This window comes from Lygodium microphyllum, chromosome 22 (genome assembly GCF_053477565.2).
Source record: "Lygodium microphyllum isolate KBCC chromosome 22, Lygodium_microphyllum_v1.1.10, whole genome shotgun sequence".
NCBI classification, from domain to species: Eukaryota; Viridiplantae; Streptophyta; class Polypodiopsida; order Schizaeales; family Lygodiaceae; genus Lygodium; species Lygodium microphyllum.
Genome location: NC_141156.1, coordinates 84,339,576 through 84,363,722, shown reverse-complemented (window position 1 = coordinate 84,363,722; position 24,147 = coordinate 84,339,576). Strand labels below are relative to the sequence as shown.

Genomic DNA, 24,147 nt, shown 5'->3' with positions numbered 1-24,147 from the left:
ATAGATTGAATAGAAAAGGGTTATGCTTTATTTAGAAAAAATTCACAAATAAAGATATTTATAAATAGGCCTTGAACGCATGTGATGTAGAGGATATACATATAGTAACTTCCCCGAGCAAGAGATAGATATCCTCCCCTGAGCAGTTTGAGCCCTCCATGGACTATGTGATAGTGATAGATGTTGGTGAGCCTCTTACCTATGATAAAGCCACGTGTAGGAGTGATAGTCACTCTTGGGAGAGGTCCATGTAGTCAGAGTATGACTTATTGCAAAAAAATCATGCATGAAATTTGATTCCTTTGCCTAGTTAAAAGCATGTATTGCTATGTAAGTGGGTATACAAGTTGAAGAGTACCCCTAGATGTCCCAAGCTAACATATAAGGACAGATTGGTTGCTAAGGATTTTAAGTAAAAGAATGGTGTTAACTTTGATGAAGTCTTTTCTCTTGTAGTCAAGATGACTACCCTACTCTTGGTACTAGCTTTGGTTACTTAATTAAATTTGGGTCTCCATTGAATGGATATAAAGATGACTTTCTTACATGGGGACTTGCATGATGGGTTTTGTATGCAATAGTCTAAGGGCTTGGAGAAAAAAGGTAGGAAACACCTAGTGTGCAAGTTGAGAAAGAGTCTTTATGGCCTTAAGCTAATACCTAGGAAATGGTAGCACAAGTTTGATGTTTTCACGCATTCATAGGAATTTATACAAAGAAGGCTTGTGATATTAGCCTTATGATTTTGGTACTCTATGTGGATGATATATTGATTGTTAGGAGAGCTCACGATGAGTTGGATGTGTTGAAAAGTCAGCTTAAGAAAAGGTTTGAGATGAAAGATATGGAACATGCCCCATATGTTACCTCAACTATATGTTTCGGTTGCTTACGCATTTTTCCTTCATGGAAAATAACATCATGGCTCTGCGGATGACTTTTCGAGTTTGTAGATCCCATAGGTGATAGCCCATCTCAGCTGTATCCCCATAACTATGGAAGATGCATTTCACTGACTTAGGATCTAGCTTATTGCTCTTATCCTTGGAAACATGGTAGAAAGCCTCACAACCAAAGACACACAAATGAGCATATGATGGAGGTTTTCTAAACCATATCTTCTCTACAACTTGATAGCCAATAGTAGTGCATGGGGGTCTATTAAACCAAATGTATGGCAGTAGTGATGCCTTAGTCCAAAAATGCTATGATAAGCCTGCTTGGCTAAGCATACTGACTCTCTCTTGAATCGTCATGTTCATGTGCACGGCCATACCATTCTTAAGGGTGGGGCGTATAGAGTGTTCAACTAATGCTTAATACCCTTCTCATCACAAAACTCCTCAAAGGATTTAGATACATACTCACCTCCATTGTGAGATTGTAGGCATTTTAGCCTATACCTAGATTGGTTCTCAATAAGAGTAAGCCAGCAATGAAATGTAGCCAAGACATCCAATTTCTACTTTATGGAGTATGCCCAGACCTTATGTAAGTAATCATTAATAAAATTAACGAAATACTTCGTGCTACCTAATGACTAAGAGAACATAAGTCCACAAACATCCAAATGAACAAGAGCCAAAGACTCACCCATGTGCATAATGCTAGAATTGTGGGGACTGCATGTCTACTTGCCATAAAGACAATGATCACAATAATACAAACATTTATAGTCAAGGGATGGAAGATACTACAAACAAATAAGCACTTTTATTTCCTTTAATGACATGTACCCAAGGCAACGATGCCATAATAATACATGTGATATTGTAGCCATTACCAAAACATGGTCAATAGACCCAAATACAAGGGATAAAGAGTCGCAAACTTGGCACCTCATGCAAGGTCAATAATTCCAAGGGTAACCTTCCATGAGAATTTACCAAAAGATACAAAGTAACCTACATCATCCAACTATTCGGTGGAGAGTACACGTTTGGTCAAAGCTAAAAAAGAGAAAGTTGCAAATATATAATCATTATTCGATCAATCTATACTACACTAATCTCTTTAATCTTGACACTGGACTTATTGGGGACAATGTTGCGATCATCATTCTTTTCTTACACTTTACTCTTTCCCTTTTCCTTGCGCTTGTCTCATCACACATTTTATGGCATTGCGATCGTATATGACGTAGCTTTCCACAATAATCACAAGCCATGTGGACTTATGACTACGAGACTTACTATGACAGTGTCCACATGACTAAGATTGTGACTTCTAAGAGTCTCTCCCATGGTGGTCTTTAGTGCTCTTAGCATCCTTACTGTCTCTCATTGTCAAATCATGAGAAATATGGGAGGTGTCAACATTATTTCTATTAACTTATTCATTCAATAATGCGCCCTTTACATCTTGCAATTTTAGCCCACTAGCCCATATAATTACACACATAACAATATAGATTGTCCTATGATTCAAGAAATGTAACTAGTAAGAACAATGGTGGAAGATTCTCCTTAAAGGCAATCCTCTACAAAGACAAGTGGCTAAAAATAGAATGAAACTCATTTAAGTGGATAGACATGGAAGTCTCCTTCTTTATATGAAGGTCTGTAAGTTGTTTCAGTCAATACATCTGAGAGACATAAACATCACAAATCTTCTCACATAATTGTCATGCGCAATGTGTCCTTCAGAGACTACATTGTAGAATACTTGCTTAGAGAGGGACAAAATGATTGTAGATTTAACACTCATCCAATTCAACCCAATCCTCCTCATCAAAGTTCTTGGGCTTTACACCCTCATGTCTCAATGACTTAATCTGCAATTTCTGCACCAAAACTTGTCATATTTTTGCCTTTTAGTACCTCTAATTAGTACCATCCAATTTGTTAATGTTAAAGATAACACTATCATTTGATCCTCCAACCATTATGTCAAAAATAAAGCATAGACAAGAAAATGGGCTATTGTAAATGATTGCAAATCATCCCCAAATCACAGCCAAGACAAGGTCTAAATAGAAGAAAACACCAAAGTGTAGGGCTATCCACTAACTGCCAGTAATGAACTCTCAAATCACCAAAGTGTAGGTCTAAATAGAAGAAAACACCAAAGTGTAGGGCTATCCACTAACTGCCAGTAATGAACTATCAAATCAAACATTTGCTCTTATAAAGAATGTATAAACATGCAATTATAGCAATATTGTAATAAATGCAATAGTGAATCCAACAACAAATGTGGACAATCAATAACGAAAATCAAGCTCAAATTGCTAGGTATATTCTGCAACAACAAAGGTGATATCTAAGAGCAACTAGTAGTGAAGATATCGATACCAAGATCTGTCACAACCTTAATGTGTTAGTAAACCATACATTCAATAGGCATAGGCATCATGCATGTAGTAGGCCTCCAAGGTAATATAAGAGAATTATCAAATGCACAACCAATTGAGCAAAGGGTAATGTAGCTCAATACATAGCCAGGAAGCATGTATACATAATTGATATCATGCTGACATAGATAAGTGCCAGCATCCAAGACATATAATAAAATTAGTCTACTAAAGAGTAACTGCATCCTATCAAGAGAGCATGTACATAGTTTAATGAGTCCCACTGTCTCAATGAAAGAAGCTCAAGCTCAATCGTATGAATCCAAAGCTGAATGAAAATATCCAAGTGTCAAGTGACTCCCATTCAAACAAAACCGAATGCCAACACAAGCTCAATAGAACATATACATGACATTTTAGTATCCAAAGTATACGAAGCATAAACCAAGAGCATAAAACCAAACAAAATCTTCAAGCTCATAATTGTATAAGCCACTATAGCAATGAAAGCATGTAACCACAGCCAACCACATCCAATATGAATGCCAGCAAGCTCAAAAGCTCTCAAGAGCATATCCAAGCATGTAGCTCAATGCTAAGCATTAATACATCCCAATGAGTATCCAAATTGCACCAAGTAGGAATAAGTATAGAGTTTCTGATAAATGGCTTGGTGAAGTATACATGTATGAAATACTCTCAAAATATGAGCTATTCATCAAGCTCAATACAAGCCAAGAAGCACCTTAATGCTTGCTCATAATGGTCTGAGCACCAATACATGAGTAATAGGTATCAATAGAATCAATGGGTATCCAATACAAGCTGCCCTCGAGTGTGCACAATAGATCTATTGTGAACATACAACAATAGCATGCCAAAATACCTCTTCAAGAGTGACCCAATGTTAGCTAATCAATGTCAGGAAGTGATGTCAAGCCTTTACCTAATGTATAAGAGTGGTAAGAGCTACAGAAGATGGCATGGAGCAAGCTGAGGTGTGGAGGTCAAGGGCTCAAAGTCCACATTGAATTTGTGCATGCTGCTAATCTATTTGCTCGGGTCATTGTGTTGAAGCTACTTAGGCTCAAATTATTGTTGGCAATGCTTGAATTATCTCCTCAAAGGTCCTTGACGAGTGTAGAGAGGCTTGAAGAGAGCTAAGCATCAATGGTTATCTTGACAAGCTAAAGTAATGGTTCCCATGAACTTGAATTGAAGGTATTTGAATCCAGGTTGAAGTGAATAATGGAGAAGTCCCTTGAGTGATTGGCTCTGATATTAGTTGAAGGGAGAAGCCTGAGTGGGAGCATGAGCAAATGGAAGCAAGGGAGGTGCAAGCTATGGAGGAGAGAGAGAGAGAGAGAGAGAGAGAGAGAAGAGAGAAGATTTAAGAACTTCAATAGTCACAATGTGTGACCAACCTTTCGGGTACTGTAAGTGTAAGCTCTCAAACCTTATCGAATTCACACAATAACAATCTCTAACTCCTAAATGGAGGTCAAAATGTGCTTGGAATATAAATTTGACTGCATATACATAAACTGGAGGTCTGTTACACTTTCCAAGAACTTTAAGCTCACAAACAAATCTCATCAATCGAAGATCATATGAGAGAGATGTCCATAGTTGTACTCCACAGAAAGGCTTCCTTGTAGACTATTGTGCTTGCAGGTAATAGCTGTTCGCTTGGACGCTGCTCTTATACCATGAAAATATAAGGGGAGAGAGAGAGGGAGCGAGCTCTTACAAGACATACAACACATCGAGAATGCACACAAGATAGGAAGTTGAAAACCCTAGTCTTTCTTCTTCTTCTTCTTCTTCTTCTCTACTATAACAATCTATCAATAATAAAGAGAGAGTACAACATATATAATATACATGTGATCCATAGTGTAAATATGCTAACTAGAAAGATGAATAAATAGATATCCCATAACTTGGGTAGGTGAACTAATCGATATCCATCTTTAAAGTATCACTAAAAGCATATACCAATGCAGTACCAACCATGCCAATGATATGAATGTGGAAATGTCATCCAGGTATGTGAGTATCAGCTCGTGTTGAGCTTAACATCCTAACAAATTTTGCATGCAACCTTGCATTCTAATAGCTTTTATAGTGTACAATCTTCATTGAGGTTTGCCTTTTCAATCTAGAAAAAGGAGTGAACTTTACTAGTCTCAATTTCTATTGGAAACTTTACAGTTTCATTAGAACATACTTTTTAAAATCCTTAAGTTCATTAGAAAAGAATTCTTAGGCCTTATACGAAAAGTGATAAGATAGGTACAAGAGCGCAATAGAGGGAATTTCTTCTAAACAATCATATTAAGGCTAAGCTTCCAAGAATGTCAATTTATCGTCCTCACAACCATGATGAAAATCCAAAGAAATTAGAAAACAAGGGGGAAGAACCTTAGATGTAAAGCCTCAAGCTAGTGAGTGTTATAACGAGGAGGAAAAGCTAGAGGTTTAAGTTGGCAATCTTACCTTTGTGGCAGAACATGCTTCAAATTTTTGTTCTTTCTACACTTATGTAATGTGGTACAAGAGTAGGTTGCCTTATTGGCAAATGCTTTTTGAATTTTTTCTCTTGTCAAACATTAGACAAGTGGATGTAGTTTTTGACTCGACTCTATGATCTTTGGGCTCATAGCTTAATGTCTTGCCTTGTTCTTGCTTGTTTATTTTCCCATGTGTCTTCCCATATGTTTAATACATAGTTATATATGCACATACATGATTGAGCGAAATCCCTTTCCAAATGATGTCTAATTGCAAAATATTGTCCTACTTTTCATAGTAATAAACATATAATTTGACTAAGTAGAATTGGTTTGGGACTCAGCTTTTTCATGCAATTTGTCCTTATAAAATGATTCTAGTGTGGTTGCATCATTTAATGTGTATTTATGTCTAAGTGTTAATTAAATGTTGATTTTCACCTCTATATTGGATTTTTTTGCACATTAGCTTAAAGGATCTACATGAGATTATTTGAAAATTTATCTTGCCAAAAGAAATACACACTAGTCTCTACAATTTTCCTTATAAAAACTGATCTCTAATTCATTTTTAAAGATAAGGGCGGGGTTCAAATGTGTGAAGTTTGGAGTCCTTCAAACCAAGTGTAGAGCTATTACTAAATGAAAAGCAACAATGTCCCATGTTTCCTTGGAGAAGAGATGCATTCTATTCAATACCTAGATATGTATGTTCAAAGTTCGAAGGGTAAAGCTATGGCAATTATGATTAAATCTTCTAGACAAGGCTATGATTCATTTTTTAATGAAATGGGATGGTTAATGGGAATTGGTTATGTTTGTTCTGAATTGATAATGTTTATTGTTATGTGGCAACATGTGGTGTGAATAGGGAATGTTTGTTGCTACTACAAACTCAAATGTAGGTTATATACATTCACTAAATCTCTCAATCTCAACAAACATTGTGCAGATTACAATTCTGAACACACAAAAATATACCACAATGTATGGAACTTACCGGCCTAATATTGTGAAGGGCCTAACTAAATAGTGCCCTCACTCTCAAAACATGTTCAAGCTTGAAAGAGGAGAAATCTCAAGCTCAAGAAGATGCACGTACTTATGAATACAACCAAAAACCTACCACTATACCTTTCCCTTGCAAAAATGAGTATGAACATGCAAAGATGGTCATAATTAAAGGCTTTGGTTGTTTAGCCATGTGGCTTGATGCAACAAATATATGGATCTAGGACTCAAAAATGACGATCCCTTTTTTGGATTTATATATATGGCTAATATTGTTATATATATGCTCAAGCTCTCAAGAAGGTAGAAATTTCAAGCTCAAGAAGATGCACACATTTATAAACACAATCCCAAAACCGGTACAAATATGGTCATAAATTGAAGGCTTGTGACTTGCTCCTTTTTTGTATCATTGCAAATTGCTAATAATGCTACAAATGTACCATTTTTAAGAATATTTCATCTAAGCATGCCGAAAAAAGTTTAAACATTTTACTAGATTTTTAATGCAATATCTAGAAGTACATGCACCTTATGTGTAACATATATTCGACAAAGTGGACCTCACATCTAATTTTTGATTCTAAGAGCATTCACAACCTAGGATTTTGGATAACATGAAGACTAAAAACAAATGTAAACGACCTTTACTATTCTAACTCACAAAAAGGCCAAGCCATCCATTATAGGTTAGCCTTTGGGAGGATGAAACATGCTCTTTGGGAGGGAGAACTCAAGAGAAGATTCAATTTTTATAGGTTAGCCTTGAAAACTGTAACACTTGTACTTTGGATATTCAATATTGTAACATAAAGATAAGTGCATCAGCTACATGATGATGACAAAAGGCTTGTTCCTTAGAGTAAAGCTGCTTTGATGCATGCTTATTTTATCTATGTGTGGCTGAAGCATCAAAGCATTTATAAGCAAGGTTCAGTTTTTAGTTGCAGGTGATTGGCCTTTTTAGTTATCAATTTTGGGCTAGTGAACCTGGATTTCTGACAAGTACCACTAGAAATGTACCATAAACACTAGGGGGACACACATAGAATGAGGCCTACAGCACCAATGGAAACATGAATGTATAATAATAATGGAACGGTGAAAAAGGGAGGATAAAATGATGATGATACAAAAGTAGTATGATGATATGACATACCTGATGCCTGACAGTAAGGGCAGCTACACTTGAATGATTACATGCTGATATGGCTAATACTGTTGAATTACACTTGAACAGTTTGGCAAGAACAAAATTGAGAATATCAAAGACTCTACAAAAGCTGAATTGTGGATGTGGGCCTAAAGCATGATAAACCTGAAGCTATCAAGGCAAGGAAGAAAGCAATGTGTGACATCTAGCTGTTATTGCTTCTTAGTTTTGCCATCGCTGTTCATTGCAGCCGTTACCTCTAATTGACCCAGCTTTTCAAACAGCCTTTTCTGCTCCAACCTACATCCTTCTAGAAATGACTCCTTAAATTTATCCAATTTCTCACGAACTATGTACTCCACAGCTTCATCAAGAGTTTGAGGTTTTTTCTTGCTCTCTTGAATACATAAAGCTTCCTCTGCAGCTATCTTTTCAGCTTCAGCCTTTTCAGCAGCCTCTTGCCTTGCTTTCTCCTCTGCTTCCTTGGCCTCCCTTGCTTTCTGTCCAAATGAAACGACTGCCTTCAGCATGAAAATTCACATTGCTGATTGCAGTTTATGAGAAGATTGGTTAGAGGCAACCCTTACCAGTTGTTGTGCATCTACCTCTTCTTGACTTAAAGCTTCTGACAAAGGTTGCCACATTGCTGTTTCAATCAGCAGCACTTCATCATGAGTTTTTGTGTAGCTTCCCTCAGAGAAGCAGCACCTATATAAAGCATAATGCTGGAAAAGGCTGCAAACAACATGATGAGTTTGCAAGTTACAATTTTAAACATAAGTAGCTTCTTCGATTATGTTTGAGACCCATGATACTCAAAAGTTGTGCTGATTTATGTATAAAGAAATTGTCACACGTAAATCTAATGATGCCTAATCCACAATTGAGCTGTGGAGCTTTGAGTAAGATATCTAATGAGTCAACAATATTTCCCCATCCCTTAAAAAAACTTGGAATATGATGGGGTGCTTGACAACAAAGCTAGGCCAAGTCCAATCAGTAGAAGGCCTCTTAAGACAGTCTGGAGCGTGCTGGGGGAAACAGGCTAAGCGGATAAGTAGATAGGGGGTGCCATTCTCCGCATGAAGAACAGGTGGTGCTTCCCCAAGGTGTAGAGGGAACATGTCTGGACTCCTTCTAATAGGCAAGTCTATTAGTGGTGAGGGTAATCTCCTTGTTGTTAGCTCTACAATAAGTCGGGAACCAATTTAGGAGTTCTGTCCAGTCATAGCCATTCAAGTCATTTTGGTCCGCCTTGTATTTTGTCACCAGTGTCCTTCTGGGATGCCCATGTTATTTTGGTCCCCCGACACCTTTTCTGCAACTTCAGGTTATGTTAGGTAATCTCCCAATATTAAGGCATCTTGTCAGCTGGGAAGCTTCACTTCTTCAGTTAGAATTCTCTAATGTTCAATGTTCTTATTCCTGACACCAGGCACACTCACTGTGACATATGTAGGAGCTTTTGCTTTGTATCAGCCTTCATCTCAGTGCTTTTTATCACATTGCTTTCATGTTTGCTCCTCAGTTTTCTGTGTCTTCTACTTGTGAGTTATTGCTTCCATTCTCAGTTTGACATGTATCACCACCATGCTTCATGGGGATTGCTGATTCTTGGTGCAGCAAGCTGCATTTTCTGCAAAGTTACTGCCGTTTCCGGCCCACACCCCATCAGCAGCCCCTGAAGATCATTGCCCAGCCTTGCATCAACCTTGCCAACCCTACAGTATCAGTTCCCATGTGTTTGCTGCTGTCGCAGTATTTCACAGCTACATTTCCTGCAGTTGCAGCATTCAGCTGCTGCATTTCAGCCAAACGCCCAAATGCAGCTTGTTACAGCTCTGTTCTTCCAGGTGGTTCCAGCTACTGATGATGCTGGTCTTGTATTTACTACTGAAGGGGGCCTTGGTGCCACTACATTTTGGTGGACAGCAACCTACTGCACAAAGCAGCAATAGAGTCTTCTTCTTCCTCACTTTCACCTGCTGAATCATGCCACTCAAGGTGAAGATGCGGTCAAGCATAGAGAATCCCCATCTGAATCCAACCTGTCCTAATACCCTTGATCTCCCTCTCTTTGCATCTGTGCTAAGCTCCACCTCCATCACTGCTCCATATATCTTAGCTAATGTGTGGCCACCATGATAGTTCTATAATTACCAAGATCTAGGGAATCTCCGCTCTTATAGGTAGGCACGATGATATGCATGGTCCACTCATATGGGAAGTCTTCCACTAGAGCTCTGTGGAACATAAAAGCAAGGAGAGGAGCCGAAACATCCACTACATAAATGAACTACTCACCTTGTATACCTGTGTGACCCATCAATCATCCATGCTATAGACACACTATTTATCTCCTCACCATATCATGTGTGAAGAAGATGGATGCGGTGGGGCGAGGTTCCAGTTGGTGAGGAATCAGTGGCTGGAGTGGTACATCATATTGTCCCTCTGAATAAGAGTGCAATGTCTTTGGGTCCCTGATGGGTGTAGGGTGGCATGGCTTGCGCAATCTGCGCCAGTTGTGGCTACATCTTTGCTCATGAATAACTGTTTTAGTTCCTAGTACTATGCCTCCTCATAAGCCCTCTGCTTATGGTGAGTCAAGGTCCTCATCTACATGCAAGCCTACCTTTTTGTAATAGACCCTACTCCTCTTTAGATCCAGAGATGTTTGAGTAGCTTCTTGAACACTTCATCATACCATCTATTTTAGGTCATGGTGCCAAGTCTTGTGAGTCTGTAGTGTGTGTTGCGTGTGGGAAGCTGTGAAGAGCAGGTGAGTGTAGGATGGAGGTCAATTGGGAGATGAGCTTGCCTGAGGCAGTATGCTCGCATTGTGTAAAACCATCATAGACGAAATGGTTGTATATGACAACTAGCTCGTGGGTGAAATAGAAAGTAGTGGACTTAGTGTGGGCAGGAGCTGGCACCTATGGGTGTGGGGAGGCAGCTATGGTGAGGGACATCTAGGTATGATTTATTCCAATCGGGCAAGGGGGAATGGTGAAGGATCTAATTAGTTCCATCATCTCAATGGAACCTAGTATATAACCCATCGTGCTGGAGCTAGCGGACTAGAAGCAAGTTAATGCTCTAGACCCGAGTCACTTTTTCATCCAGTTGTAGACCATATCTATGCTTGCCTCCTCGACATCCATCACTTGTAGCCGCCCTTGATCCTCAAAATCATGTGTGTGACACTTTCTGCTCTGCATCTCCTGGTACTAAAGTATCCTACCTAGGGACAATCTCATCTAAGAGGTCTCTAAAAGGGGACTCTTCTCTCCCTGTCCCAATCTGCTCCTAACCTTGCCTTGGCCTATGCCATGTTTACTCCGACTTGACCTCGCCTTGGACCATTTGGACCTAACTTGCCTACATAGAATACCCACACACAAAAAAATATATTTGCACACCTAAGAGGATGAAAAATAGAGTAAAATAGAGGCTAAAATCATTGCAAACAGATGGTGAGTGTGAAGGCTAAGCTAGACATGCTAGATAAGCTATGCAAGCGCTAATCACCAATACCAAAAAAACCTAGACAACAACATCAACCAAGTGCAGCACAACCTACTCGACTCGATCGCAAAACTCAAAAATGAAGCCAAAGAATGGAGGAATGAGAAGGCAGCCATGTTGACGAAATCCAACACCTAAAAGAGGAGATTGTGGCACTCAAAAGTACCGGATGAGAGGAAGGGCAGATCCAAGAGGACATGATCACAACCATAAAGGAGGAAATCTCCAAGGACGTTAGGCTTGAAGCCACGCAGCAAGGGTGGGTAGAGGTAGTGAAAAAGAACATATAAAAGCAAGTGGAAAAAGACAATCAAAAGGAGGTGCACATCGTCAATGCCATGCTTGAAGAAGAAAAAATGAGACAAGTGAGATGATTGAACATAAGGCTAAATGGCGAAATGATAAAGAGGGCTCATCATCCGAGAAGGATGGTAAGAATTTATGCATACACCTCGGATACAAAGAGGAAGATGTACTCCCCTTTACCAAAGCTTGGAGAGTCTAGAAAGAACAACAAAAGCATGTACTCAATTTAAGGTTTCGAGATGAGATCGAAAGGATGAACTTCATGAAGAAAAAAGTTATATTACATGGACTCCTAGGGGATCCCATCTACATGGATGATGGTCTTACCAAGATGCAAGTGAAGCATATACACATGAGTATGCTTAAAAAAATCGAAGCTAGGAAAGAGAGAAAGAAGGCAATGTATAGATGTCACGGGGACGTGAAATTTTGAGAATCTTGTCGATTAGATGATTGATCAAATTTGCAAGGTCGCTTGGCACATGTGATGCACATGAGAGTTATTTTATGGTAGCAAGCCAAGACCCCGAGGATGCAATAGGTGTCAAAGACAAAAGTTGTGATAAGTTGATGCCAACTAGGTTTTGGTGGTTAGTTGGTGTCAGTTTTGACCCTAGGACAATTGTTTGGTCAATAAGTGCCGCTGGTGACACTAGGGAATAGCATTAATTAATTAATTAATGTGAGTCTACGGTCAATACAGGTTAGAGACCACTCCAAGTTGCAAATGGCCTAGCCAATTTAATTATGGATGGGCAAATTTTGGGTAGGTTCAGAAGGGCTAAAATTAAAATTTAGGATTGATTTAATTCTGAAAATTAATTAAATGGCTGGATAATACTGAGAATTGAGTTTAGAAGGCTGCCACTTGGCAAAAATACCCATGCAAACTGAGAAAACGTTTTTGGGGATTGGGTCTCAGCCATTCAGTCAGTTACAGCCCTGGGAGAGAGAAGGGAGTTGGTGGTCTATTTTCTGATCAAAGAACAGCAATTTGCTGTAGAAGACAGCCATCTAGGGGCCTCAACAGGTAGGGGACAGCAAGGAGACACCTTCCAAAGGCTGGCAACAGCATTGCTAATTAGGTGACAACATTTTGGAGGTAGTAGGTGATTGCATTAAATGTAGGCTAGAGCAAGCAACATGCAAATGTAAGGGTTTTCTTGCGAAGAAAATTAGATTTCTCCCTCATCTTGGCTTTCTCTCACCTTCTCCAACCCATTCTCAAAAGATCTCAGCATTTCTTAGCCATTTTGAGCAGATCTCAGCCAAATTGGATGGACACCAAAGAGATCTTTGCCATAGCCACCTCAAGACCAGTGCCAATAGGATAAGGCATCATACACTAAAATCGGCAATTTGTTGTATTATTAGGGTTTTCACATGCCTAGCCATCCATTTTAAATTTGGGGAAGCATTTGGCCAGCTGGGGTCTAGTTAGAACAAGTCCTGGGTGAAAATCAAGGGACAAATTGCCCAATTTATTTGCCAATTGTTGGATCAGCAAGGGGCTTTTGGATCAGTGAAGGAGATTGTGGAATCTCGGCTTGTAATACATCCATTGGCAATTGAAGTGAAAGAAATACCGAAAGGGGCGCCAGTTGGGGCCAATAAGGTGTCTACTGTCCAAGATTATCAAGGTAAATTGTGCATTTCAATTTATGTTTATTAACTAATTGTTGTAATAAGTGCTTGATCAAGGAATTACCACCCTTTCCAAGAAGGAAGGTTGGTTTCATGGTTCCATTGCCGGGATACCATCAACTCCTTTGAATTGATGAGCCTTCTCTAGTACTGAAATTGTATTCAGTTGAGCATTATGGCAAGAACGTCTTTAGATAGGGTGCTCTTGTTTGAGTTCTTTGTGTTGTTAGTACACTTGTTTTTCCACAAACACTAGTGTACTCACAACGTACCACAGATTTCGTCCAAGTTAATCTCATCATTAGTTGCTAATTTCTTTGGGTCTCATTAGCATCAAATCAAAATCTAACACAATTGATTACAAGGACACAATCCCAAAACTTCGGTGGAAAAACTTGGCCCAAAAGTTCTATAGAAGGGAATAATGGGCGGCTATTCCTTAAATCCCTCTATCATTACTTTTCTTTGCCGTCAGTCATCACTATCATCTCTCTCCTCTGCCTTCAGTCATCATTGCCATCCCAAGAGCACACACTCTCTCTTGCCCCAGACATTGACAATTTGTTTGCTCCCATCAACCAGCCTAGATGTCATCTGGTTACAATGCTTTTGCCTTGTTGCTGTTGCCATCTACATTGGCAGTCCCAAGAGTCACCACAACTGTAAGGTGTTGTGTTATGCTGCTTGGTGTCATCATCCAGCAACATGGCCTGCATCCTCTCCAATGAGCTTAACGGAGCTGCACCTTTGGCTGTCTCATCCTACCCATAACTGATCAGCATCATCTTTGTCATCCAGCCTTAGGATCAGACAGAGTACAACCACATTCCTTCAGCATTCCTCAGCCCACTCCCTCAAGAGACATTGACTATTGGAAGCCCTCTTCTCCTTGAGCATCCATTGTATCATACCTCTCATAGTCTATCTGTTCATTCACTTCATTTCATTTATTCTTTCTCATTCCACCTCTGAGTTCACTAGTTAGCCATATGGTTGTTTGCACACCTTGCATTTTTTGCATAAGCTCTAGTGTATTCTCATACTTCATCAAAGGAGAGGGATTTTCAGGTGAATGTGAGTACAAATCATGACATTAAATCAAGAACACGTGACCACTTTCTTGTTTGCACACACCCCCCCCACCCCCAAAAAAAAAACAAAAACCACCCCGGCAGCTCCCTCCCTCCCCCTCTTTCACTCAGCAAATAATATTCAGGGGAAATCTAGCCATTCATTTCAACTTTAATTTTAAAGGACTGTTAATGGAAAAGTGAGGTTCCATGTTAAGTGAATAGTTGAAAGCAGAAAACCTCATAGTTTTATTCTCTGAGATGTCATTCAGAGCCTTGAAAAACAACTATAAAGATTTCACGCTGAAAGTTTTTGGTATCGATTCTCAAAAATGGTTTTCTTGAATACTATCAAAGCATCTTTCAAATGCATGTTCTGACCTGAGGAAATAGAAACAAAATGAAACATCCTCAAACAGAAAAGACACAATTAATTGTTCACAATCATACCTCGCTTCTTGGAATGTCCACCTTTTTTCTCAAAATCACTTCTCACTTGGGATGCATGCCTTCTTTTTCCCACAATGGTTCCTTTTTCAGATATGACTGCAATTCATCTAGGTTGCAGCCTAACTGTAAATTAGGATCCAGTCTAGGTGTGTCTGAATTGCTAGGCTACGTATTCAGATCATAAAACAAGCCCACATAAACCTCTTTAAGGATCCTACAAAATAGCACCTGTCCTGGTTCATCCTAAAGGCTAGAAGCTGTTACTCTCAAGGAATGCACAATGCTCTCGTTGCACCATGGCAAGAGGCAGCCAGCTTCTAAAAATAAGGACTAAAAACCTAAAAGTGGCACTATAAGCAAAGCTTTAAAGGCCACCATAGCAAAAGCAGCTTACAAAACTTTCACAACTATTTGGCATGTGATTCTATATTTATTACTGTCTGTGCGTTGCAGCTGAATGTAGACAGAAGTAACAAATGAAGTTTCGTTAATTATGAGCTACATGTTATGAGTTTTCATTTGTGTGACTATTTATTCTTCTGAAGTTGGATTTCTTACGTGAACACAAAAAAATCAATAATGTCTTTCAAATCAATAGGAGAGAATACTGCACTTATGTCAGCATCAGGGTGCTTGCTACTTAAAGCTAGAATCCTTGTTTTAAAGCAGTCCTCTGATTCTTGGAAAGTTTTCCCACCTGTGAGGATTTAACAACATTAGATTCTAAGAATGTGTAACATATACTCCAGAAAAATCACTAAGCTAAATATCGGTTTCAAGGAAAAAGGAAATAGTATGTGGAACATGCTTCATAAGTTTTGGAAGCTGCTTCACCTAGTAAATTACAAAGGAGATCTTTGCCAAGGTTGAAAACCATTATTGATTGATCTGTCTTCATTTTTCGATCAATTACAAACCTGCAGGTCAGCCATATAATAAGATACAGAGAACTCTATAAGTACTTAATGACAACTCCACCATGAGCACTCTATACCAAACCTGCAGAGCCTGCAGCTTTGCTATCATAAGTTTGTGAGAAGCTCAAGGATTTATAACAAGAAATATGAAGATAACATACATTAAGAAACAGAAAATCTGCAGTGAAATGTACCCCCAGGATTCAACTACACGCAAGGCACAACACAAGCCATAGCCACAACAAAGAACATAAAGGGAAGATAACAAGAAATATGAAGATAACATAAAGGGAACTTGTTGATGCCATCATCATCTATAGCAGGTCGTTTTTGCACTTTCAGCACTTTTCTTCATCAGCCTCTACTTCAACTAGTGGAACCGCACTTGGGATCCATCCCCGGTGGATGACACACATCAACACCTCCCTCAATCCATTCCCATGAGAGCCATTGGCTATCAGACAGCTCTACTTTTGAGCATCTTGTACACTCTTTCCTTCATTTACAGCATTCATTAATTCACTACACAATTCTCTTTTTTCTCAGTTTTTGTTTCTGCATCTTCATTTTGTGTTTTTGTGTTTGTGCTTCAATTCTCTGTGTTTCAATCATGGTTGTACACTCCGTGTTTTTTTTGCAAATCCTATATATCTCCAAATGGTATCAGAGCCAATGCTCTTCTAAAGAGTTACCTAAGGCTATCTTGGATGGATTGGTTTATTCTTGATTACACTTTACATCACGTGTTGACTCTCATGGCTCAAACCACTCCATCTTTGGACCCTTTGATGTTTTCTCAAGCTAGTCCTACAATGGGGGCTCTATGGAGACATTATGGTCTTGATTTGGAGGACAATGCTCCATCAACTAGCCTTTCTTCTAGGGATCATTCACAAACCCACAACTCTTCTTCATCTCATATTCCTTCACAAGGTGCATCTCAATTGGGGCACTCCATTGACAAGACTAATCATCTCTCAATTGAGAAAAGGCTATCCACTCAAGAAACATTTGAAAGTTCAAATTCTTCACAATCAACCCCAATGGCAGGTTCATATAATTCATATTTGTGTGATCTTGATTACATCTATATTTCTCCTTTAGTTCTACAAGGACTAATTGTAAGTCACCATGGAGACCCAAAATGGTATCTATGGAGTAGAAGAAAACTCTATGATCAAAGATATTCCACAAAGTGGATTGCTACCTTGGTGGATGTGCCTTCGCATTCTTGACTGGCACAAGTATTAGGTGCCATCTCCTAAGGTCGAGTTTCAAGCATGCCTATGCCACTTGGTTGGCAATAGAGCCATTTGCCGAGATCGAGTACGTGGGTGCATCCCAACTGCTCTAGTGGCCGACTCTTCCTCCGCTCTTTCAGTTGGGAAGTGTCAGGTCTTGCTTCTTCATCCATTTGCATGGTGGATTGCTATCTTGGCACTTCTCAACTAGCATGAAGACCTCTCTTGAGATTGAGATTTGGACTTACCTACACCACTTGGTTAACATAGGATCCCTCTCCCACGATCGACTATAGGCAAGTTCCACTACCACATGACTAACTCCTTTGACTATTCCACCTAAGGGATGCCAAGTCTACCTTCATCATCAACTTCATCCTTCATATTGATTCTCAACACCACATGAAGACCAACATTTGGTTCCTCATTCTCCTTCGGCCTTGACATCCATGGTTGAGAGGGGGTTTCTACCCTTTCATTGGTATTTACAAAATTCGATATTATCTTTGATATTGGCCTCCCTTCCTTGTTGTACCCACCCTTTGCATTGCATGATCATCTTCTTCTTTATAAAAGGGCACTTGGGCAAGCGAATAATTTTCTGCATGAGGGACACCATCCAAGTGGCACCCTGTTGCATGCGCATTTTCATCATGTGCATTTATCTATGCATCTTATTGTGTAGAGCACCCTTGAGTGGATCCCAAGCTATCTCTGCCAGTAGTTAAATTACCACCACACTTTCATCCTTCTTCACACCTTTCCTTTGTTACTAACACCCTCCATGAGTGGTTAGGATAGTCATTTGTTTTGTGATGTTGGTTCTCATCCTCCTGTTATTTCTCCCCATGGGCGCAATTACTCACACAAAGGGGAAAACAAGCGTGTTGGGGCGGCGGGGGGGGGGGGGGGGAGGTGGGTGTCGTGGAAGCAAAGTTCAAAGTGGTTCCAACACCGTCTATTTGATACCTTGGTCTCTTTGGGTGACCCTTTGGGCTCCTGAGGTAAGATAACTATCACCTCTATGGTCTTGGTAGGTCCTTGGGCAGCCAACATGCACCCTTGGCCCAATGCCCCGGTTGCTTTGGGGTGGGATGCCTCAAGGTATTATGGGTTGGGCTATGCTTGCAAACCTTTTCTAATTCCTGTTTTGGGTCTAAGAGGGGTTAAGCTAAAAAAGATGCATTACACATTAAATCTTCACTAGCTCACTTACAATGGCTAAGACAATCATGGTGCCAATGATTTCATATTATTTTCCCATTTCTTCCCTAGTCAAAGTCGATTACGGTGTCGAGGGATTTTCTATGCATGGCCAAAAGTCACAGGGACTCAAGTAAGAAGAGTTCAAGACAGGGAGAAACAAGTTCCAAACTTACAACAAAGAAGAGAAAAAATCGTACTTATGAGACAAGCTTCAACATGTAGGGCTCAAAATCAATCTATATTTCATACAAGAATGCAAGATTCATAATCTGAATCGTAACCCACATATATATCCGTTATGGGGTCCGTATTTCATCATGGACATAGCCAATATGAGCTCAGAACCAATAAACATCATTATGGTTAAGAGTAGGCATCATACTGCTTTTATGCTTCAAGAATAATCCATAACAGTCCTATTCTATAACAGCCCACATAGTACATACATACAAAAATCCCTGCATAAGAGCAAGTTCAGCCCATAGAAACTTCTCAAATCCTTGCTTTTATCTTTAACAACATGCATATAAGAAGACCTTAAAACAGTCGACTTATTCTTCTCAGAACAAGGTTTTCATGAGCATGCAACTATAGGAGAATATATATAACAGCAGTGCTTCCCTGTGGTAGAATAGCCTGTGTGCATTCAAAATTCCCTGTTACCCACAAAAACTCCTCAAATCTCTACTTTTATCATCCGGACACCATATGGACAGCATACATAGAAGAAGACTGCATAATAGTCCACTTATCTTCTGAAGACAAGGAGAACATGTATAACAGCAGTGCTGCCCTGTTTTCCTGCACATACAACAGTGTATTTCAGCATACAAGAGATTTCAAAGCAGCCCTTGATCAACCCTAAAGTATCTCTCAATGTTTAGCTTCATACATGTAAAGTATGCCCCATACAATGCTTCTTTCTTCCATCCTAACCAAGACCAATTATCTCACATGCAAGTTTTCAAGAGAATCCACCTTCCTGCTGCCATAAAACAGGTACGAAACAGTCCTAAACTACTAACCACGTTTTTTCTCCAACGTGATCTAAAACATTCCCAAACAGCATACCTAACTCAAGTACAATCCTATTTTTGTCTAAGTATGGGCACTATGCCTATTGGTGGGTTGAGACATATAAAAGGCTTAATGTTTTCTTGACATGCTAGAGACTTAATCAAGATGGTTTGAGAGGTTATTTAATTGGCTTGATACTTCATGTAGACAAGCAACAAGTGAAACCGGTCTATGACTCACATAAAGCGGTAGTCCCTTCAATTAATACCTGGTCTTTTCACATACACATACAAACAGAGACCTCACTCCCTTGCTCAACACTAGATTGGCCCCGAAGTCCAGCGCCCCTTTCGGTATTTCTTTTTTGATTAAAAGATGGAAAATTACAAAAATGAAATGTTCCAAAGTACAAAACCTGTGTCAACAGTCGGCTTTCATCTTTTCTGAGTAAATAAATTTCAGCTGCATAAGGACAGTACAGCAAAACGAAATGTTCCAAAGTACAAAACCTGTGAACAGTTGGCTTTCATCTTTTCTAAGTAAATTTCAGCAGCATAAGGATAGTACAGCATATCCAGAACAACATCCCAAGTAGAACACTTTCTGTGAGCATAACTCAATAATTCAAGTGTAGAATTGCAATATGTAGAACTCTGTATTTACTGTTTTTCACCTATTTCTTGACCTGTTCTCAGCCTTATTCCATTCTAGATCTGTTCCATACTAGTTGGACTACAAACCCTTTGACCCTGGCATCATTCCAACAGTAAAACAATCCCATAAATAGCACTAAATCAGAGCTGAAAACCCTGTTCCCGTGTGGCGTGATCATCACTTTCTTTAGTTCCTGCATTGGAGAAGCAATCAGCTGCTCCTGAACCTGGACAATGAGGCTCTTGCCTCAACAGAAGTGCAAAGAAAACACAAAACTGTACATTCGATGGAATCAGCCCATCATGCAAAGCATTTCCTCTAAGGATAAAGAGAGAGTTGATCAGAGGGAGCAAGCTCTACCTCCGTACATGAGTCAAAGACGAAGAAGTACTCTCCATAGCTGATGTACTTGCAGCAATCTACCCTCAACCCTTGAAAACTTCATGCTCAGATCTACCCCTCCTTTACGTTTTTTTTTAATGCTCTCTCTCTCTTTTGGGAATTTGTGGCCAAATTGTGACACATGGCATACATGTAACAATTTTTCCATTTAAACCTTCCAGTCTAAAATTCTCCATGATCGATGCAAAATTTGACCTCGAACAGACCAGAGAATTAATCCTCGTGCAAAAACGAAGATAATGACATGAACACATTCTGGGGTCCAAAAATAGTAACTCCCTAAATTTTAGGGATGGTGACCCCTGCATTCCTCAAGTTGTTCTGAGCAACTTTTATCATTGCAACCACATCAAAAAGTGTAATGTAGCTCAATTACAGTGACTTTTATTTTATGAGCATTCTCACATGTGCATCTTCTGTCTTGGCCAGGCTCATTGTCCTGCACCATCTCCAGTGGCTAAGCACACAATCCCAAATCATTGGCATTCTATTCTTCATTGCCCATTCAATATGAAACCGGTCCCAAGGGTTAGACAAAACATTAGTCCAATTTGTCCCATCGGCTGCCTCTTCTGGCCATGCAAAGATCTCGACTTAATCCAAGAGAACTCAGGGGGTAAAAAGCAACAGCAATTAAAGAAAAGAAAAATAAAATATTTATATAAGTAAATAAGAAAAGTAACTGCAAAAAGTATCACCACCTGGTAACATATCCCCCCTCTTGAAAGAAGCAAGTGACCTCAATTGCATGCCACACATGCTAACGCATGACACGGGACGATAACAAGATTCTCAATGTTATTAGTGCCATCGCATGTATCACTTGCTAATAAATGAGACGCGGCGATGGTAGGAGTTTTCCCACTACCATTTGTGCCATTGCAAGTTCAAGTCTCCCATAGGTGGAGGATCATATCCTGTATCCAACTATGGTGACTAGGAGCTTTTCTAATATACATGTTTCCGGATGCAACATAGGGCGATAGCATGTATTCCCGAACTATTAGTGTCACAACATGTATAATCATTCAACAAAAGTGTAACAAATACAACTTCAAAGCACTGAGATTTCATTCAATGATACACATGTTAATGCTAAGTGTAAACCATACATTGTGCATTATTCAATGAGATGCAATATTCTGCTATACAATAGAGAATGTACATTGCTTCAAAAAGCATTCTAAGTCACTGTAGATTCCAGCAAGAAAGCTTCTCGGTAAAGTTGCAATAACTGAGGCGAATCTGTCAGTTCAACCTCTTCCATCCATTTGGCATCCATTGGTGAATAGTTCTGAACTTTACCAAAAATCTTCTTATAACTCTACCTTTCACTTTCCTATCTTTATGTGTCAGGATCTGCTTAGGAACTAGAATCTCATCTAATTCCTCTACTTTAGGCTGTTCCTCTTGAACCATATGTTATGGCACTTCACCAATAAGATTTACTAAGGAACTTTGAGAGATGGCTAGAAAATGAGAGAGAATGCTAAGCAAAGAGAAATTTCCAACTTGTATCATGAAAACAGGGCCTGATCAGCTAGCACCTCATCCAAACAGCAATTAATGCTACCACCTAATGCTTAAGAGCACCATAAATGCTGCCACCCTGCTGTACTTGCTGTCACCAGCAGTTGGGAGGGTCGTAAATGTAGTTGCATGCTGTTCTTATGCTCTTTGGTGGCTGCTATAGATCAATTTCACCTCCTGGATGGCTGAAATCTGCTCCCACACAAAATCACTTGCAAGCACAATTGACTTGAGGATCCTATCACAAATGGGAGTTGATTGCTAGTATTATTTCTTGATACATTTGGACTGCAAGGTGTAGCAATGTTATAGGCCTTCAAGATGTTTCCTCTACATAGACTTTCTAGGATTTGGATAGAGCTAATCCATACTTTGCACAAGAGATGGGAGAGGCTGCGGGGTGGTTGAGAGGATGAGAGGGGAAACAATGATTCTTGTGAACACGTGATTTTGGCACCTTCTTTCACCTAGCCCCTTATAGGCTCTAGCACTATACACATCAAATTGGTTGTTCACACCACCATTGTAATTATGATTGCACTCAGTTGCTCTTTATAGGGCCTCCTTTGTACTTTGTTTTTACCTTAGGGAAAATTTCCTCAAGGTGTTATTAATAGAAATTTCTTTTCTCGAAAAATAAATTAACTTCAAAACGCCACAATGAATAGTCACATGAAGCACTTTGTGGGAAAACTCTTTGCCAAGGACAGTCTAAGGTCAAGAAAAGAAGGTTCTCCCTTGTCAAATTCAAATGGTTGTCAATGAGAATTCGCAATATTTACCATTGCTTAACATGGTGAAATGACACCTGGTGCAAGAAAGCATGAGATAAATTCCCTTCATTTGATTTATTTTGATGCTAACATTACAAGTTGTATGCCCACTAAAGAAAACATGTGGAAATTTAAGATGTTACCCTAGATCCAGCAAAGTTTATCATCATATGGCTTTGATAATCTTGTTATAGTTTTGAACTTTTGTTGCATTATAGCATTAACCATGGAACAAACTAAAATAATAATCCAAATCCATTGCTTTTCCATTTAAGACAAGATTGCACATACAAAAGCATATTTTGCCAGTTAAACACAATAGTCGAGAGTTATGTATGCTCATTGGTAGTAAAATCCAAGTTATAGATATTGTGATTCAATGAATAAGTGTTAACTCCTACTTCTTGAAAGTAGAATATAAGTAAAAGTGTAAGGATTAAAGCCATTACAAATTTATGCCGTGAAAGTAGTCCAATACAAATGTATTTTTCGCCCTTGTTTGATAGCCCTCCAAGTCAAGCACTTCACCTAGAAACCTACATGGGATAGTATATGAGATTTAAATCATAAACTCGGATCATTTAATTTACCAACTATATACATATCCCTAAATTCAGATATGTTCATCATAATTGCAACTTCATTTCATATCTTTAACATTTCACGCATTAAGATCTCTTTTTAAAAGTATTCATGCTAAAATATACATACTAAGCATAGAAACATGAAACGGGGGACAGGGACGGGGAGAGTGACGGGGACGCCAAACTTAGGGAATGGGGACGTGGGAACGAGAACGACATTAAAATTTTTAAAATTATTTTAAAAAATAATATTTCATTCATAATTCATGTGGAGTACTAAAGGCCTATAATCCACAATGACAAATTAATATTTCAATCAATTCATGTGGTGCGGTGGGCAAAGCCAAGATAGGCATGTGAGTGAGAGATAGGCAAGCTACATGCGATGTTGGCGGGAGACAGGTGCATGATTTGGTAGGCGGTAAACTGGGGCAATCAACTGGTCACTTTGCAAGTAAGTTCTGTGCCACGTGGCGTTCCCTATCAGGAACGTCCCACCCAACAAGGACGCGATTTGGAATGGATTTTGGTTCGAAACAACATTTTGGCATCCCAATGGGCCGTTCTAATTGTTCCCTCTCACTATGATGCTAGGAGCTCAGGAAAGCAATGCACTAATTCCCCAATGGCAAGCATTAAGCATATGCATAATAATTGACATTGGAAATATGTTTTAGGATATGTGTTATAGATCTAAGAAACAACCACGTAAGTATTATCACCATAGTTGTCAGGTACGAAAAGTACGGTACGGTATGATAAAATACGGTACTAAATGGTACCTTAAGATTTTATAAGGTACGGTACGATATTAGTGCGAAAAAAAAATTAACTTCATTATTTTAAACTATAGATG

The 24,147-nt window shown here is 39.3% G+C and overlaps 1 protein-coding gene across 3 annotated transcripts in view; it reads right to left on the bottom strand.

Annotated features, from left to right (window-relative positions):
* Nucleotides 1–7,884: 7,884 nt before the first annotated feature.
* The window catches only part of LOC148017363 (uncharacterized), a 62,423-nt gene continuing 46,160 nt past the window's right edge, over nt 7,885–24,147 (bottom strand). For 2 of the 3 annotated variants that reach the window (XM_087662835.1, XM_087662836.1), the window contains exons 3-7: nt 23,157–23,243; nt 15,802–15,884; nt 15,526–15,664; nt 8,557–8,704; nt 7,885–8,469 (exon numbers count right to left, since the gene is read on the bottom strand). In XM_087662835.1, coding sequence (XP_087518961.1) covers nt 8,182–8,469; nt 8,557–8,704; nt 15,526–15,664; nt 15,802–15,884; nt 23,157–23,243 — 745 coding nt within the window. In that variant the 3' untranslated portion in view covers nt 7,885–8,181. The remainder of the gene's footprint in view (nt 8,470–8,556; nt 8,705–15,525; nt 15,665–15,801; nt 15,885–23,156; nt 23,244–24,147) is intronic. The other variant, XM_087662837.1, reaches the window with a different exon arrangement.